This window comes from Oryctolagus cuniculus, chromosome 5 (assembly GCF_964237555.1).
Source record: "Oryctolagus cuniculus chromosome 5, mOryCun1.1, whole genome shotgun sequence".
In the NCBI taxonomy this organism is placed as follows: Eukaryota; Metazoa; Chordata; class Mammalia; order Lagomorpha; family Leporidae; genus Oryctolagus; species Oryctolagus cuniculus.
In genome coordinates this window covers 66514689-66533102 of record NC_091436.1, presented here as the reverse complement: position 1 = coordinate 66533102, position 18414 = coordinate 66514689, and the positions used below count along the sequence as shown (strand labels likewise).

General features: G+C 37.4%; 1 protein-coding gene across 8 annotated transcripts in view; it reads right to left on the bottom strand.

Annotated features, from left to right (window-relative positions):
* Positions 1-18414, bottom strand: part of HACE1 (HECT domain and ankyrin repeat containing E3 ubiquitin protein ligase 1) — a 154158-nt gene that overhangs the window by 32299 nt on the left and 103445 nt on the right. For 6 of the 8 annotated variants that reach the window (XM_051855409.2, XM_051855411.2, XM_051855408.2 and 3 more), the window contains 3 exons: positions 8303-8434; positions 1610-1708; positions 1256-1326 (listed from right to left, as the gene is read on the bottom strand). In XM_051855409.2, coding sequence (XP_051711369.1) covers positions 1256-1326; positions 1610-1708; positions 8303-8434 — 302 coding nt within the window. The remainder of the gene's footprint in view (positions 1-1255; positions 1327-1609; positions 1709-8302; positions 8435-18414) is intronic. The other 2 variants (XM_051855413.2, XM_070073752.1) reach the window with 1 other exon arrangement.

The following is an 18414-nucleotide window of genomic DNA, read 5'->3' as shown; positions in this document are numbered from 1 at the left end:
CAAAAAACTCAACAACAAAAAGTGAACAATCCAGTTAAGAAATGGACAAAGCCCTGAACAGTCACTTCTCAGAAGAAATACAAATGGCCAACAAATACATGAAAAAATATTCAAAATCACTAGCCATCAGTGAAATGGAAATCAAAATCACAATGCGGTATAATCTCACTCCAGTTAGAATGACTAATTCAAAAAAGACAAAAATAACAAATGATTATGAGGATATGGAGAAAAGGGAACTCTTATACACTGCTGGTAGGAATGCAAATTAGCCATTATGAAGAACTATATAGAGGTTCCTCAAAAAACTAAAATTGTATCTACTATATGACCCAGTTATCCCAGTTCTGGTTATACATCTGTAGGAAATGAATTCAGCATATGGAAGATGCCTATACTTCCATGTTCATTACAGTACTATTCACATATATAACCAAGATATATAATCAACATAGGTGTCCATGAATGGATGATTAGAAAAAGAAAATATGGTATACAGACAGAATAGAATACTACTCAGGCAGCAAAAAAAGAATGAAATCCTGATATCTGCAGAAAAGTAGATGGAAATGTATATCATTACACTTGCTAAAGCAAGCCAGACACGGAAAGACAAAATACAATATATTTCCTCTCACTTGTGGAAGTTAAAAAACAATAATTGATTTGAATTTAGCATAGTGATTATATTAGAAGTTGGCAAGGGATAGGGGGGAAAGATGGAGGGAAGTTGGGTAAGGAATACCAAAATAGTCATAATTAACAAGTTCTAGTGTCCTATAACACAGTTGGGCAATTCTAGTTCACAATAATGTATTTTATACTGTAAAAAGAACTGGAAGTGAAGAACTGGTAGGCTCCAAACACAAAGATACAGAAATGAAAAAGCTAGTTGCCTGGTTTCATTGGTTCATGCTATGTAAGTGAAATATAGCATCGCACCCTATAAAATGTACAAATCTTGTCTGTTACCAAAAATTAATAAAACAATTTGGGGAAAAAGAGTATAAAAATATAAAGTATAATATACTGATACCCCTGACTAGAACTGTCATTTTTAATATATTAAATATTTATTAGACATTATTATAAATGCTTTACTTTTAATATCTAAATAAATCTTTGCTCATTACCTACAGTAATAGAAAGGGAGGTAAGTCACAATTCAGATTAGTCATTTTTCATTTATTATTTTCTAAGCCATTAGAAACAAAATGCATTAAATTCTTTGTGTTGTCACAGAAGCACTTCTTACCTGCCGGTAACAAACTGTAAGAGAAGAACTCTCTCCTCTTGAGTAATGTCTTCCACAACTTCCCAGAACCACTAACAACAACAAAAAAATCAACTTAGCTCATATCTCAAAGCAACTATAGGCTTCTTAATACCAGGAAAATATGCAATATTCATAAAGCATATTTTAGTCTCTGAAACTCATTTATCAAAAATGATTTCATACAAAGCTTTCGTATGCAATATTCCCACAAGAAGAATTTAGGGGAAAACTTTACTTTGTTAATTAACATACGTTCTCATCTAGTAGTGCTGAAAAGCTTACAAAATTAAATGGCAAAACTTAACTTCATTCTAAGCTCTAGAGAGACTTTACCTGAATAACCAGATCTTCTCTTTCATAGCCACTTGTGTATTCAGTATTTTTTATCCAATCACTCACATCAATTTCTGGCATGCCAGAAAGCAGTAGCTCCTTTGGGGAAGAAGAAGAATATTTCATTAATCTTCTTTGGGAAAAAAAAGTATTAAATTTAAACAGTAAATTTGCCTTAATTAGAAACTAATCCCATGCAAAACTGATTTATTTTTGTGCCAGTTCCTGCATGTTATCAATAACAAGCACTACCTAGGAGAAAATCCCTGTTACAGATAATTTCAAACATTCAGATCTGGAGATGCCTCCACCTTGAGATATTTTAACAAAAACATAGTAAGAGTTTATGTGTTTATACAGAAATATATATGTAACAGCAGCTTATATGTATAATAGTTTATGGACATTATCTTTGGTTTACTTTATTTTTATTTTATGCTTCCTTGGAAACTTGTTAAGTTTTTTTAAGGAGACTGTATGCACATTCTCAACATGAAAGTGACAACCACTGAATAAATACTGGATTAAATAAAGGGAAAACTCACTAATAAATCTTTATCACTCAGAAAGAAGAGGTAATATAATACAAATAGTTATTTTTTAAAAAGGAGTTAGGCCTTTCAGAAACTATGTTTTTGATTAATTCAGAACTTTGAAAGTTAACATTCCCCAAGATGAGAAAACTATGTAATTTTCCTAATAATCTTTGATAGATTTTTCCCCCTCAGGAAACTTATCAAACACACACATACACACACACACAATCTTAATCTTATAACTAAAAATGAAATCAAGAATGTCAAACTATTTACCATTGGGTTTCCTAAGGGAAAAGAGGGCAAGAAGAGAGTTTTTGCACATCACTGTGTCAACCCCTATCTCATGGTTGGATATGCTTATACAGTGAGGACAGGTAATGACTAGCCTACACTTACTTACAGAGACAAGTCAGAATGGCATGGTTTATTATTACAGGGTCATAGATACAAAGTGGCATGGAATCTTATCTCCTACAGCAACTTTTCAGAACATATACCTAACCAGCTGAGTGTGTGCTCTGTATAAGATCAATGTAAGGCAATATCTGAGAACTCTTCAAGGTTTTTAAAATCTAAATAACCTTGTTTAACTTAATCTGTGTGAGGTTGGGTTTCTTCATATACTTCAACCAAACAATATAACATAACTGTTTATATGCAGAAGCAGAAGAGAATTTCATTGTTTTGTAGTAAGAAGACAATATAAATTCCACTCTTCTATTTTTGTTTTATCCTGGAATATGTAGATTTCATTTTTTAAAGTGTTATTTATGTTAATATGCAAAAGACTGATTTGCTTTATGTGAATATTTTATATATTTTAATTTCAAATATAAGAAATACTGACATAATCTACATAAACAAAAACTATTTTGTTGTAAAGGTTTCCAATTACAAGAAGTTTTAGAACTTGCTAATATAGTGTATGTTTTAGTCCTCTTTGCCACAGCATTTTAAATATTCTTAATCAGTAAAGATGTCCTAGCCAGTCTCCATTTATCAGCCCAAAATACATTGTCCACCTTCATTTGCACTGCAGAGTGGCCCCCTTGATTCAGGGTGCGTTTGACCACTCGGAAACGTAAATACCTAGGAGAAGTACAGAGGTGAGGACAGAGGATATTCTCTGTTCCTGCCCTGCTTCAGCACCACACTTTTGCAATAGCCAGGTTTCCTCAACTACCAATACCACCAGGTAGTCCCTCTTTAGCAGTTCAAGCTCTCACAAGGTTCTTCACAATAACTACTGCCAGTCTCTGGATGCCTAACGAGAACAGGTTTACTTTATTTTTTAAAGATCTATTTATTTATTTTGAAAGTCAGAGATATACAGAGAGGGGGACAGAGAGAGATATCTTCCATCTGCTGGTTCACTCCCCAGAAGGCTGTAACCCAGCGCTGGGTTCAACTGAAACCAGAAGCTTCATCTGGGTCTCTCATGTGGGAGGCAAGGGCCCAAACACTTGGGCCATTTCTGCAGGGAACTGGATCAGAAGTGGAGCACCCGAGACATGAACTGGCGCTCATATGAAATGTTGGCATTGCAGGCAGTGGCTTTACTCACTATACCACAAGGCTAGACCCACAACTTGTTATTCTTAATAAGCATGTTTGTAATAGTCTCTTTGTTAAAGTTTATTTGAACCACCTGGGAGAATTCTGTTTCCTGGCAGGACCCTGATACAGATTTGCCAAAAGGGAGTGAGGATCAATTTTACACGATCTTAACTTAACGAAATTTAATTCTTTTCCATTCTACACTGATGATAAGCTTGTAATAACGTTAAGTATGCTGTTGTTAATAATTATGAAAAAAATGACTGGGACTATATTCTCAATAAATTTGAAGCACTTAAACATTATACTATTTGCTACGATTCTTTTGTGAAGACAAATAAAGATCTTGCTTATCTTGTATAACAACTGGGCAAAAAATGTCACTGGCTGAAAACAAGTGAATGAAATGAGAACTCCACATGAAAAGTACAGACAGGGTGGGCATCTGGCCTAGTGGTTGAGACACTGGTTAAGACACCTTTGTCCCATACTGGTCCTTAGTTCAATAACTGGCTGTGCTCCTGACTCCAGCTTCCTGCTAATGTAGACCCTGAAAGGCAGCAGTGATGGCTCAACTGATTGGGTTCCTATCACTCATGTGGGAGGCCTGGCTCCCAAGAGCTTCCAGCTCCCATTTTAGGACCACTGTAGATATTTGGATAGTGGACTGGCAGATAGGAAAGAGTTATATAATAAAAATATTTTACATCTCAACTAATAATTTATTTTTCAAAAATATAATAAAATAATTGATCTGTCTACTTCAACCAGGCATATATATAACCCACATTAGTGGTCAGAAACTGAGTCATGGAAATGTTCACAGTAGTAAGCTTACCCAGTGTTCACATGACTCAATGTCTTTATATTCTGGTACCATCATGGATAAATTCACGAGCAGTACAGTCCCTCAGACAATTGGTAGGAACCCCTCAACTAAAATATAAATGTATTAATGAAAAAACTGTTGTCACCATTTTTCAGCCTGATAATCATTGCTTGACTTGGTTTAACTTCCATCCAATGCCTTCTCCTCACTAAAACCCTAGAATTCTTTAACTCAGGGGTATATCTAGCTAAAATATTCCCAATAAATATTTAAAAAGTTTCTTCTTTCAGTGTAGCAGGGTCCTTATAAAAGACGCAAAGATTCTAAAACCATACCTTCTTTGGCGTAGTTTTCTTATCCACCAAATGAGGATAATGATAGTAAAAGGCAAAAGATTTATACGCTCTTATAATGATAGTCTGAAGTTAGGAGGTTAGCTGTGAAGATTTTAATAGATACTAAGCACCTAGCAAACACTAAATGCTTAATAATTATCACTGTGTAATTCAGGGGCATTCCTACAATATTGTTCTTCCAAAATAAACCAACAATCTGAATCAGTTCAGCTTTTAAAGCCAGAGTCCAACACAAACTAGGAAACCTGACCTAACTTCTAATTTAAGAAACACAATTAAAAACTCACCAGTAGCAGACCTAAATGTGAAAGATAAAGGAATAAAGCTTTCAGAGGAAAACATGGGAAAATATCTTCATGACTTTGGAGAAAGAAAGTTTCTTAAACAGGACACAAAAAGCTCCATGCATTAAAATGAACAAACACACACAAAAAAATTGAAAAACTAAACTGTGTTAAAATAAAAATTTTCATTCATTGAAAGACACCAAAATAGAAGATATTCACAGTACATACAGCTGACAACCGACTCATATAAAGAATACATAAAGAATCATATATATCAGTTAAAAAAAAAAGCACAATAGAGACAAATTTCCTACACAGACTTCAAAAACAGAGTACACAAAGGTACTCAATTTTGTTGCTCCTCAGGAAAATAGAAATTAGTATCACAAAGAAAGACTACTGATCCATCAGAATGATGAAAATGATGAATAAGGTAGAAAACATAAAATAATAATGAGGATGTACAACACCCAGAACTGTCAGATTTACTGGTGGGAGTGTAAACTGAAACACTACTTTGGAAAACTATTTGCTAGTTACTACTAAAGTGAAATACATGAGCCCCCTGCATCCTGGCAATTCCACTCCAGGGTATGCATATGTAACCACAGAACGTACACATAAGTTCTCCTAACGGCACACTACAATGTCTGCAGCAGCACTACATGAAATACTCTAGAACTGAAAAGAACTCACTGAACGTTCAAGAGTAGACACACAAGACAAAACTGACATGATAAAACACTACACAGCAATGAAAATGAAAAAACTGTAATTGCATGCAACAAATATATGATTCTCACAAAATAAAAGCTGTACTTCTTCTATAATTTACACACAGTCCAAAACTAGGCAAACTTTAAGAGGTGCTTAATCTTGCAGCAAAAATGCCTGATTCCATGTCAGAGTACCTGAGTATAATATCAGATCTATCAAGATCCAGCTCCTGACTCCAGCTTCCTGCCAATGCTGCCCCTGGGAGGTAGTGGTGATGGTTTAATTGAATTCCTCCCACCTATCTGAGATCTTGATTGAATTCATAGCAGGCATTTGGGGAGTATATTCTCTTAAACTTGCAAAAAAAAAAAAAAAAAAAAGGAAGAAAAGAAGAGGCCAGCATTGTGGTTTGTGGATAAAGCTGCCATCTGCAATGTGGGCATCCCATAATGGGCATCAGTTAGTATCCCGGCTGCTCCATTTCCAGTACAGCTCCCTGCTTATGTGCCTGGGAAAGCAGAGGAGGACGGCCCAAGTACGTGGGCTTCTGCACCCACACAGGAGACCTGGAAGAAGCTCTTGGCTCCTGGCTTCAGACTGGCCCAGCTCTGCGCTGCTGCAGCCATTTGTGGAGTGAACCAGCAGATCAAAGATCTCTCTCTTTCACTGTGTCTCTCCCTCTCTCTCTCTGTAACTCTGCCTTTCAAATAAATAAATCTTTAAAAAAAGGAAAAAAAGGCCAGCGCCATGGCTCACTTGGCTAATCCTCCACCTGCGGAACCGGCACTCCGGGTTCTAGTCCCCGTTGGGGCACTGGATTCTGTCCTGGTTGCTCCTCTTCCAGTCCAGCTCTTTGCTGTGGCCTGGCAAGGCAGTGGAGGATGTGTACCTGCATGGGAGATCAGGAGGAAGCACCTGGCTCCTGGCTTCGGATTGGCACAGCGCGCCAGCCGTAGTGGCCATTTTGGGGGTGAATCAATGGAAGGAAGACCTTTCTCTCTCTCTCACTGTCTAACTGTGCCTGTCAAAAATAAATAAAATAAAATAAGAAAGTAGCTGTAGGCCGGCGCCACGGCTCACTAGGCTAATCCTCTACCTTGCGGCGCCGGCACACCGGGTTCTAGTCCCAGTCGGGGCGCCGGATTCTGTCCCGGTTGCCCCTCTTCCAGGCCAGCTCTCTGCTGTGGCCAGGGAGTGCAGTGGAGGATGGCCCAAGTCCTTGGGCCCTGTACCCCATGGGAGACCAGGAGAAGTACCTGGCTTCTGCCATCGGATCAGCGTGGTGCGCCGGCCACAGCACGCCAGCTGCAGCGGCCATTGGAGGGTGAACCAATGGCAAAAGGAAGACCTTTCTCTCTGTCTCTCTCTCTCACTGTCCACTCTGCCTGTCAAAAAAAAAAAAAAAAAAAAGTAGCTGTACTCCATTTAAAATACTATGTTTTATTAAGGATTCAGACAACTCAAAGTGTTTGAAAATAATATATTACCAAAAAATACAAAAAGGGAAATTAACAAAATCTGTATATAAATCATATAAAATTAGGGGCTGGCGTTGTAGCACAGCAGGTTAAGGTGCCACTTGCAATGCCAACATCCCACACGTGCACTGGTTCATATCCCAGCTGTTCCACTTCCAGTCCAGCTCCCTGCTAATGTACTTGGGAAAACCAGTGGAAGATGGTATAAGCACTCAGGCCCTGCTACTCATATGGGAGACCTAGATGAAACTCCTGGCTCCTGGCTTCAGCTTGGGCCAGTCCTGGCCACTGTGGCCATTTGGAGAGTGAACCAGCAAATGGAAGAAGATCTGTATCTCCTTCTCTCCCTATAACTCTGCCTTTCATATAAATAAATAAATATTTCCTCCAAAATCATAAAAAGTTAGAAATCCTATTAGATCACCATAAAAGGAAGGCAAATTAAAGGAGTAAAACAAAATATTCATGAGACATTAGACTACAGCAAAGAGAGTGAACCTCCACAGAGGTTTTCAGTAGAGAATTTAATACAACAAGAAAAATTCCTTTTAATTGTTTTTGGAAGAAAAAGTAGTTAGTATCAGCAGCCTCTACTTCACGTGGCCAAATAAACTCAGTAATAAAGTGGAATATAGTTTTATAGGGAGACTGACCTTCAACATGTTCTACACAGAAGACACCAGAAATATATTCCATTTTTATCAAACGCCCCACCATATTTCATATTATTCCTACTCTGATTCTAAGTGTAAGAGAAGTACAACCAAAAATCTTGTAACAAATCTCTAAATATGAACACTGAACTGCAATGTCTCATTATATACTATTCCTTTCATTATATACTCCAACAACTTCTGAACTACATCAACTGCAGTTTTATTAGTAACAACTATGAAATCAGTAACAACAAAAGAGCCATGTTTTTCTTACCAATTCATATTCATCAAAAAGCTGTATGAGGGAGGGTGGAATGAACATATGAAAGCCCTGTAGAAAAGCATTGATCTGAGGCTGAATGGCTCTTGTCATTCGAAGTTCAGTAACAAGCTGGACGTATTCAGCCTATAAAAAAGAATTTTTGGTCTACAGTTATTTTTTGTTTGTTTGTTTTGTTTTGTTTTGACAGGCAGAGTGGACAGTGAGAGAGACAGAGAGAAAGGTCTTCCTTTTCCGTTGGTTCACCCCTCAATGGCCGCTGCGGCCAGCACACTGCGGCCGGCAAGCTGTGGCCGGCGCACTGTGCTGATCCAAAGTCAGGAGCCAGGTGCTTCTCCTGGTCTCCCAAGCGGGTGCAGGGCCCAAGGACTTGGGCCATCCTCCACTGCCTTCCCGGGCCACAGCAGAGAGCTGGCCTGGAAGAGGAGCAACCGGGACAGAATCCAGCGCCCTGACTGGGACTAGAACCCAGGGTGCTGGCACCACAGGCAGAGAATTAGCCTATTGAGCCGTGGTGCCAGCCAGTCTACAGTTATAAATATTGCTTTGCTGAATTATACCATGTACATGACATTCACAAGGCTCCCTTGTGCAATTTACTGCGATGAAAAGCTGCCATCTCTGCTATCCAGGGCACTTCTACCCACTTTATGCTATTAATCCCACTTGATGCTACCCAAAGGTTTTTCTTCCTTATACAGGAATTAACCAGTTTCTACAAGTAACAGAGGGAGTTAATATAGAAAGGGAGACAGAAATGTATACTAAACAAATAGAAACATGTACTAAATTCACCAGTTTCTAGTGTTCAACCTGCAAAATAACATATATAACATCCTTACAAGTAACAACAGCAGTGACATCAGCATGATTACCTGTTTATGTCTGCCCTCATTAAAACTTTACTGGATGTATCAAAACTTTTCTGTGCCATTCATTCATTAATTATATACCTGTATGTTTAAGGTATTATATAAGATCCTATTTTCCCTATAAAAGATTTCCCAAGAGGTTTTGATTTTATAATTCTAAAGTATTACTTTTTTAAAGATTTAATTTATTTATTTGAAAGGCAGTGTTACACAGAATTTTCCATATGCTGGTTTATTCTCCAAATGGCCACAGTAGCCCAAGGAGCCCAAGGAACCCAAGGCCAAAGCCAGGAGCCAGGAGCTTCATCTGCATCTCCCACAAGGGCAGGCAGAGGACCTTCCTCCACTGCTTTCCCAGGCATATTAGCAGGGGGTTGGATCTGATGTGGAGCAGCCAGGACTCAAAGGAGCACCCACATGAGATGCTGGAGTCACAGGCAGGCCCAACCTGCTGTGCCACAATGCCAGCCTCTCTAAAGTGATATTTGATAATCATTTTTCAAGACTTTAATCAAACATGTGTATGAAAATAAAATGTGTGAATTGCTCGAGTGAATTTTACTTATTTTAACTCCATTTTATCAGAATAGTACTCCTTCTTTTTTTTTTACCAGTTATTTTCTATTTCTTCATACATTCTATATTTAAAATCATTTTACAAGCATACCAATCTTTCCTCTGACTTTTTCTTCAACTCACTCTGATATTATTTTCCACATTTATTCTAGTGATCTAGTTTTATTAGATATCAAGTTGTGAAAATCAGGTCCTTTCCATAATAGTCTTAATACTAATTAAGTAATTTAAATGTAGATGGCTCATGGCCTAAATTACTTTTCAGTAGAATAATAAAATCCTAGCCATCATAAACCCTGAATTGTTCAGTCAGAATTTCCAGGTAGCTGAAAGATAACTTAATAGAAAAATCTAAATCAAACTGCTTCTAAAATATGATTCCCTGCCTCTTTAATCAGTACATCTTAAAACAGAATAAAACAAATTAACAGTCCCTTGACCATACAATTATTATGAACACACACTACATTACACACTAACATTCCAGCTGTTCATGTTGTACAGAAATATACTGGCTACATACCCACTACCTATAAAGGTACCCAAACAACTTTATATTCTTGCGTAACTACATCATATACATGTGGAGTTGTCACTGTGGTTGGTTAAGACACTGCTTACAATGTCAGCATCTCATACCAGAGTTCTAGTTTGAGCCTAGCCGTTCTACTTCCACCTCCCTGCTGAAAGGATGTTTTCCAGATTCCTCCATTTTGCTGCAAATGACTGGATTTCATTTTTTTTTTACCACTGTGCAGTATTCCATAAGTACATATCTTTACAAAATACTTGCCAAAAATTGCAAAACTAAATATTAAATTTAAATCAAGTCTGGGGCAAGAATTTGGTCTAGTGGTTTGGACACTGGTTGAGATGCCAGCATCCCATAAGGGAGTATGTAAGTTTGATTCCAGCCTGGCTCCCAATTCCAACTTCCTAGTGGTTGTGATCCTAGCAACCAACAGTGATTGACTGCTGAAGTAGTTGGGTTCTTGCCACTCACAGCGGAGACCTGGATTACAGTCCTGTCTCCCAGCTTCAGTTCCCTGGCCTTTGCAATCATTTGGAAAGTAAGTCATAAGATAGGAGCTCTAGCTCTCTACTTCTCAAATACGTTAAATATATAAGGTATATATAATAAAATATATTATTTTAAATATTATAAAATATATCTATAATTACATATAAAATACATTCACAAATATCAAGTCTAAACCCTCATTTTATTCTAAGGTATTAAATGAACTAATATTCATAATATAAAAATGATTAAGCAATATATGTAATGTGCATATTAATTAGCTTGATTTAATCAATCCAGGATTTATTCATAAGGCACAAGATCACTTCGTACTCTTAAAATACATACAACTATAAATTATCAATTTGCAAATGAAAACTTGGGAACTGGCATTTGGTACAGCAATTAAGGTGCCACTTCGGACACCTGCATCCCATTTTGGAGTGCCTGTTTTCTGAAGTCCTGGCTTTGTTTACAATTTCAGCTTCCTGCTAATGTGCACTCTGGTAGGCAGCAGGTGATAGCTCAAATTCTTGGGTCCTATCACCACATGGGAGACCTGGACAGAGTTCCCAGTGCTGGCTTCAGCCTGGCCCAGTCTAAGCTGTTAAGAGCGTTTAGGAAGTGAACTTGCGGATAGAAAATCTTTCTCTGACTTTCTCTCATAAATAAAAATAAAAAATAAAATTTATGAAAACGTTTAAAAAGAGAGAAGATGTCAGTTGGAATACAAAATCTTTTATAGCCTATCCTAGGAAAGTCCTACCTACTCCTATCTGAGTGTTTTGGGTTTTTTTAAGATTTATTTATTTATTTGAAAGTCAAGAGTTACAGAAAAAGAAGAAACACACACACACACACACACACACACACAGACTGAGAGAGAGACAGAGAGAAAGAGAGAAAGAGAGAAAGAGAGATGAAGAAAGGTATCTTCCATCCACTGGTTCACTTCCCGGATGGCCACAACCAGGAGCTTCATCCAAGTCTCCCTGAGACACTTGGGCCATCTTCCACTACTTTCCCATGCCATTAACAGGGAGCTGGATCAGAAGCAGAGCAGCTGAGACACGAATTGGCACCCATATAGGATGCTGGTGGCAATCGCAGGCTGAGGCTTTACCTACTACCCTACCTGAGTTTTGTTGTCAATTTTTTGAGGACACAAAACACTAAATACTATAAATACCATATACTTTGAAGATACAAAACACTATATACTATAGTTCTATATACTACAGAATTAAATGAACTATTTGAAGAATATATGAAATACTCTGTTAATAGAAGGGTCTTCTGCTAGAAAGCCTCAGTGAGGAGACAAGAACAATAATAGAAAAAGAGCCTCAGCAACATTTTTCCAGAACAATCCCTGAGCCTGGTAACAGATATAAGATAGATAGGCAAAAAGTAACCGCAAAGAGGAAAAAAATAATCACTAAGACTAAGGGAAGGAGATTCAGACATTATGTTCCAATTAAATTACATGTCTTCTTATAATAATTTCCTAAACAGAACAGATCCTGAGTATGCGAAATGAGGAACAACATCCCGCAAAAATCTTCCTTAAAATTTTAGCTTCTTTTCAGGCTTTGAACCTAAATTATGTCTTCTTATGAGTGGTGTTAGAAATGTTGAAAACTGACTCATTTTTTGAAGCTATTTCCTTCTTGAAAATGTTGTTCCCCACTATTTCTGGAGAACTGTCAATAAACTATATTTATCTGAATAATTGCTAAACAGCTTCAACAATGAAAACAAGATGCTCTTTTTTTCCTCCTGTGAGTTGCCTGACAGAGTTAGCCACATTTGTAAAATTGTTTGGAATGGTTATCTTTTTAGTAACTAACAATTTAAATGCCATTATTATTGGCATAATTCATTATTTGAATATAAATTCTTCAATAATAAAAATTTTCTTCCTGGGTTTATCCACTTGATTATTGCTATAGTATATAAGTGTTCTCACTGAAAAGTTCTCCACTGAGAACTCAAAAGAATATAATGCTTCTTTTATAGAAATAAGTATGTATCAGAAAAACCAGAGGTACAAAATGTTAAGATGTAACATTTTTTCCAAAATTTAATCTTTATGAGTATACCTCTATTTTTAAGGTCCCATATTAGTTACAGGGATTGCTAGTCAGATAAAAATCCTATTACAATTCCATTTACTTGGAACAAATTCATCCACTGAAAATTGGGATCCTTCAGGTTATCATTTTACAGACAGTGATTTTTAAAGAGAATTTTTAGAATAAACCACCTCAATTACCAAGAAAAGTATGTTCTTATTGACACGATGATAATAAAAATGATTTACACCCATCTGACAACATACATGTATACTAAATATGGATGGAGAGTCTTGGACTGATACCATCTGTTTTTTGTTTTGTTTTGTTTTTAGCTATTTTGTTTTGATTTGAGAAAGGACAGAGAGAGAGAGAGAAAGCGCCTATCTACTGTTTCACTCCCCAAAAGTTCACAAGGTTGGGCCTGGGTTATGGCCAAGGCCACAGGACACATGAACTCAATTCAAGTTTCTCATATGGGTGCCAGGAATCCAAATACTTGAGCCATCACTGCGGCCCCTCCAGGGTCTGCATTACAGGAACCTGGAGTCAGAAGCCTGACCTGGGATCCAATTTAGGTACTCCAGCGTGGCATGTGGGAATCTTGACTACTAGGCTAAATACTTGTGCCACATCATCTGTTTTAAAGGTTTTCCATAGTAGTAAAAAAGATCTCTCATAGTATACTTTTCTGAAGAAAAAATAAGAAATCTACTTTATGTCAATCTGTATATATAAGCCTATATTTTATGCTTATATGTGCATCAAATGTGTCTATTTGTGAAATAAATGAAGAGAAAATAGCAATAAAAATCTAACCATATAAAACTAACCATAAAAACTTAACCATATCAAAATTAAGTAGTGAAAAAAATATTTATTTGCTAACTTGCAATATTCACCACATTAGTAAGTCAGAATTCTGGCAGTTATACTGCCAAATAGACCTCACTTTAAATGGAGGATACATTTCTTTCAGTTTTGAGCATCTGAGCAGTCCTCTAAGCAAATACAGTACTTTTAGTTTAGCAGTTAAAACACTCTCATCCCACATCAGGGTGCCTTGGTTCACATCCTGGCTATGGCTCCTGATTTCCAGCCTTTTTTTTTTTTTTTAAGATTTATTTATTTATTTGAAATTCAGAGTTACACACAGAGAGGAGAGGCGGGGGCGGGGGGTCTTCCATCCAATGGGTCACTCCCCAGTTGGCCACAATGGCCGGAGCTGCACCGATCCGAAGCCAGGAGCCAGGAGCTTCCTCTGGGTCTCCCACACGAGTGCAGGGGCCCAAGGACTTGAGCTATCTTCTACTGCTGTCCCAAGCACAGCAGAGAGCTGGATCGGAAGAGGAGCAGCCAGGACTAAAAGCAGCGCCCATATGGGATGCCAGCACTGCAGGCCAGGGCATTAACCCACTGTGCCACAGCGCCAGCCCCTCCAGCTTTTCACTAATACACATCCTGAAAGGCAGCAGTGGTAACTCAAGTAACTGGATTGCATTCCCAGCTCCCAGCCATTGAGGGCATTTGGGGAGTAAACCAGTGGATGGCAATGCATGCATGGGCCCTCTTGCTCTCTCACACACTTTTCTCTCTCTTTCTCTGTCTTCCCCCATCCTTCCCTCCCTCTCAAATAAACAAAAATTTTAAAAAGAAATGCAATGTAGTAGTTAGGAGCAGATTTCAAATTTATCGACTACATGAGTTCAAATCCCAGTTCCACCACTGTGATCTTGGGAAAAACTATTAATCCCTGTATATTTCAGTTGCTTTACCTGGAAAGGGGAATTCAAGTGTAAGATAGTACAGACAAGGGACTTCAAACAGTGCCTAGCACATTAAAAGCACTTAATAAATGTTCTATAACATTGAGGCTATTTTCACATTAAACAAAAATACATCAATATTTCAAACAGTTGTTACAATAAATGAGAAAAATCACAAAGATCATTAATCAAATGCATTAAATATATGAAGAATAGCTATTATTATCACTAGAAAATAAATATAACAGTATTGAGGTTGATGAAGTGGAGGATGTCAACACTAACATTCAGAGCCAATCCACAAAAGTAGCAGTCAGGGGCCAGCACTGTGCAGCAATAGGTTAAACTGCTGCTTGCAATGCCTGTATCCCCTACGGGAGTGCCTGTTCAAGTAATGGCCACTCTGCTTCCCAGCTCTCTACTAATGTACCTGGAAAGGCAGCAAAAGATGTCTCAATTACTTGGGCCTTTGCCAACCACATGGAAGACCCAGATAGAGATATGTGTTCCTTGCTTTTGGCCTGGGCCCAGCCGTGGCCACTGTGGCCATTTGGGGAGTGAGCCAGTAGATAGGAGATCTCTCCCTCTCCGTCACTCTGCCTTTCAAATAAATAAGTAAATCCTTTAAAAAAAAAAAAAAAAGATAGTCACCCTTCCTCAAACATATGCTTGGTGTCATTTCTGTACCTTCTTGTAAGCTCAGAACATTTCCTCATCCTTTCCTAATCCTACCTAACCAATACTTGTCTATAATTCAATTTCAATGACACTTCCTCCATTCCCTGATAGCCTGCCCCATTGCATCCCTATTTTTTCTCTCAGTCTAGACGAATGTAATAGTTAATACTGCAAAATTATGCTAACATTTAAAATCCATTTGGCTACCATTCAAGATAGAAAACTGAAGAGCTAGTCAAAAAAAGCTGGATCTAACTCAAGAATTTATGTTTTATACATCCAGTTTGGGGTCAAGAATAGTGAAAAGAGACTTTCTAAAAAAAGAGAAGAGATGAGGGGGCCGGCGCTGTGGCATAGTAGGTTAAGCCACCATCTGCAGTGCCTCCATCCCATATGGGCGCCAGTTCAGGACCTGGCTGCTCCACTTCCTATCCAGCTCTTCGCTACGGCCTGGGAAAGCAGTAGAAGATGGCCCAAATCCTTGGGCCCCTGCACCCATGTGGGAGCCTTGGAAGAAGCTACTTGTTCCTGGCTTTGGATCGGCACAGCTGCAGCCATTGTGGTCAACTGGAGAGTGAACCATCGGATGGAAGACCACCCCCCGCCCTCGCCTCTCCTCTCTGTGTGTAACTCTTTCAAATAAAATAAATAAATATTTTTTAAAAAGAGAGAAATGAGATGAAAAACTATTTGAATTCTGAAAATTCAGCTCCTAGTAATTCAGTCATTTTCACAAGTGAAATTATCGGAGAATTCTTTAAGATTTTAAAACAAATCACTGACATAAAGTTAAATTTAAAAGAACACTAAATTTCAAATGTAGAAATAATATGGCTATATTACTTGCACAAGGAGTCCTCAAAAGTTCATGTAAAGGGAGTATTAAGAAAATGGTGCATGGATTTTTAAATTTCTTTACATCAAAATAGTGATCTTTTAATTCTACTTTTTCACTAACTTTTTGAAGTGCTTCATATTTATTTAATGTATTACATTTTAAACAAATGGTATTTTCATCTATTTGGTTTCATTCTGTAATTACCAAAGCCTTTTGATAAAATTTAGGAATAAATGACTCCCCCATGTGGAGAGCAGCTTATATAGGCTCTCTCTCACTAATAAGTTTGGCAAATCATTTAAGGTTCAATACACTTAAAATTAAAAGTTGAACTCCAAAAGACAAGTAAAATGCTGGCCCTAAAGTGACAAAAAAGTTTATGACAGAATGTATAAAAAACAGTATGAGCAAGAAATAGAACTTGACAATCTGAAATTAAAATTTTATAAACTGAATAATAACTTAAGAACAAGTGATCAATTTAAGATGTGGTATATTTCTAAAGTTCTTTAGAGATTTAAATGAATTAGATTATTTATTAAATAAGTATTAAATGTTTAAACATCAAAAGTTTGATGTAAAGCTATACTTAGCTATGACTGGTAATATTAGAAAGTGAAGAGGTTTCGTTTAAAAAATGCTTATATCAGAAAAATAAAAGAAAAATATTAATGATTGAGATCCTGCTATTTTCAATCCTAAGCATTATTTTAAAAAAAGCTAGCAAAGCAGGAATTTAATCTAGCAGTTAAGATGCCAGATAAGACACCTGCATGTCACTGTGGGCATTTAGCACAGCAGGAGAGATGTCACTTGGGACACTCACATCCCAGTAGAGTGCTTGGGTTCAAGTCCCAGCTCCATTTCCAATTCTGGCTTCCTACCAATACACATCCTGAGAGGCAGCAGCAATGGCTCAAATATTTTTAAGTCCCTACTACCCATGTGGGATACCTAGATTACATTCCCAGCTCCTGGTTCTACCCTTAGTCCAGCCCTGGCCATCGTAGGCGTTTGCAGAGTGAACTAGGTAAGAGTTCTCTGCGTCTCGTTTGTCTCTCAAGTAAAAATTAAAAAAAAAAACTCTAAGCAAAAATCATGTCATAATGGGAGGGGGGCTGCTAGGAGATGCAAGTATAAATATGGCTATATACTACACAATTGTTGAGTGATTCCACTTTGTCATATAAAATATCAGAGTGCCAGGTTCACTCACCAAATATAGTATTTGTACATAAGAAACATGTTTATGGTTCTCTCATGAAAAGCAATCACTTGCATCATAGAGATAGAGATCATATAACTTCACTGTCCTCAATTAAGGTTAACTATCCACTCTAAAATAAAATAAATGCACTTCAAGGTGAATAATTTTATAATTAGAGATTAAGATATTTCATTTGCTTAAAAATCAAGTAAACTCTTCCTCAACTTAATTAATATTTCATTAATTTTGCTATTAAGACCATTAGATTTGAAATTAGGAGATCATGATATTGGCTCCATCTTTGCTATTAACTTCTTAAGGTTCAGTGTCCTCATGGGAAAAATGAGAGGGCAGACTAAAGAATTCTAAGTATAAATATGTAACAATTGTTGATTTTATTTACAATAATTGAACTTGATTATTTTGTATAAGTAGTATCTAGATTTCAAAAAGCAAAATTTTGTAGCCTGGTTTAGGTTTTCAATTCCCTTTATATACATGAAACTAAGTCTATTTTTTTTAAGATTTATTTATTTATTTAAAAAGCAGAGGCAGAGCCAGAGGCAGAGAAAGCGAGATCTTCCATCCGCTGGTTCACTCCCCGATTGGCCACAATGGCCAGAGCTGCACTGATCCGAAGCCAGGAGCGTCTTCTTGGTCTCCCACATGGGTGCAGGGGAACAAGGACTTGGGCCATCTTCTACTGCTTTCCCAGGCCACAGCAGAGAGCTGGATCGGAAGCAGCCAGGTCTTGAACTGGTGCCCATATGGGATGCCAGCGCTTTCAGGCCAGGGTGTTAACCTGCTATGCCACAGCACCAGCCCTGAATATTGTTTTTTATAGTGAGTTCATTCTGAAGCTGCCTTGTAGTTATAATATTCATAGGAAAATAAAAACATTTGAGTGTCGTTCACCCAGAAGTTGCTACCCATAAGCAGCAGGATTAGAGTTCATAACCAGATTTCCTGATCTCAAATATCCTACATAATTTATGAAAACATAAAACTACTAAATACTAAAGTAACATTGTAACTTTTAACAATGAAAAGTAAAACATATGCCAATATTTTAA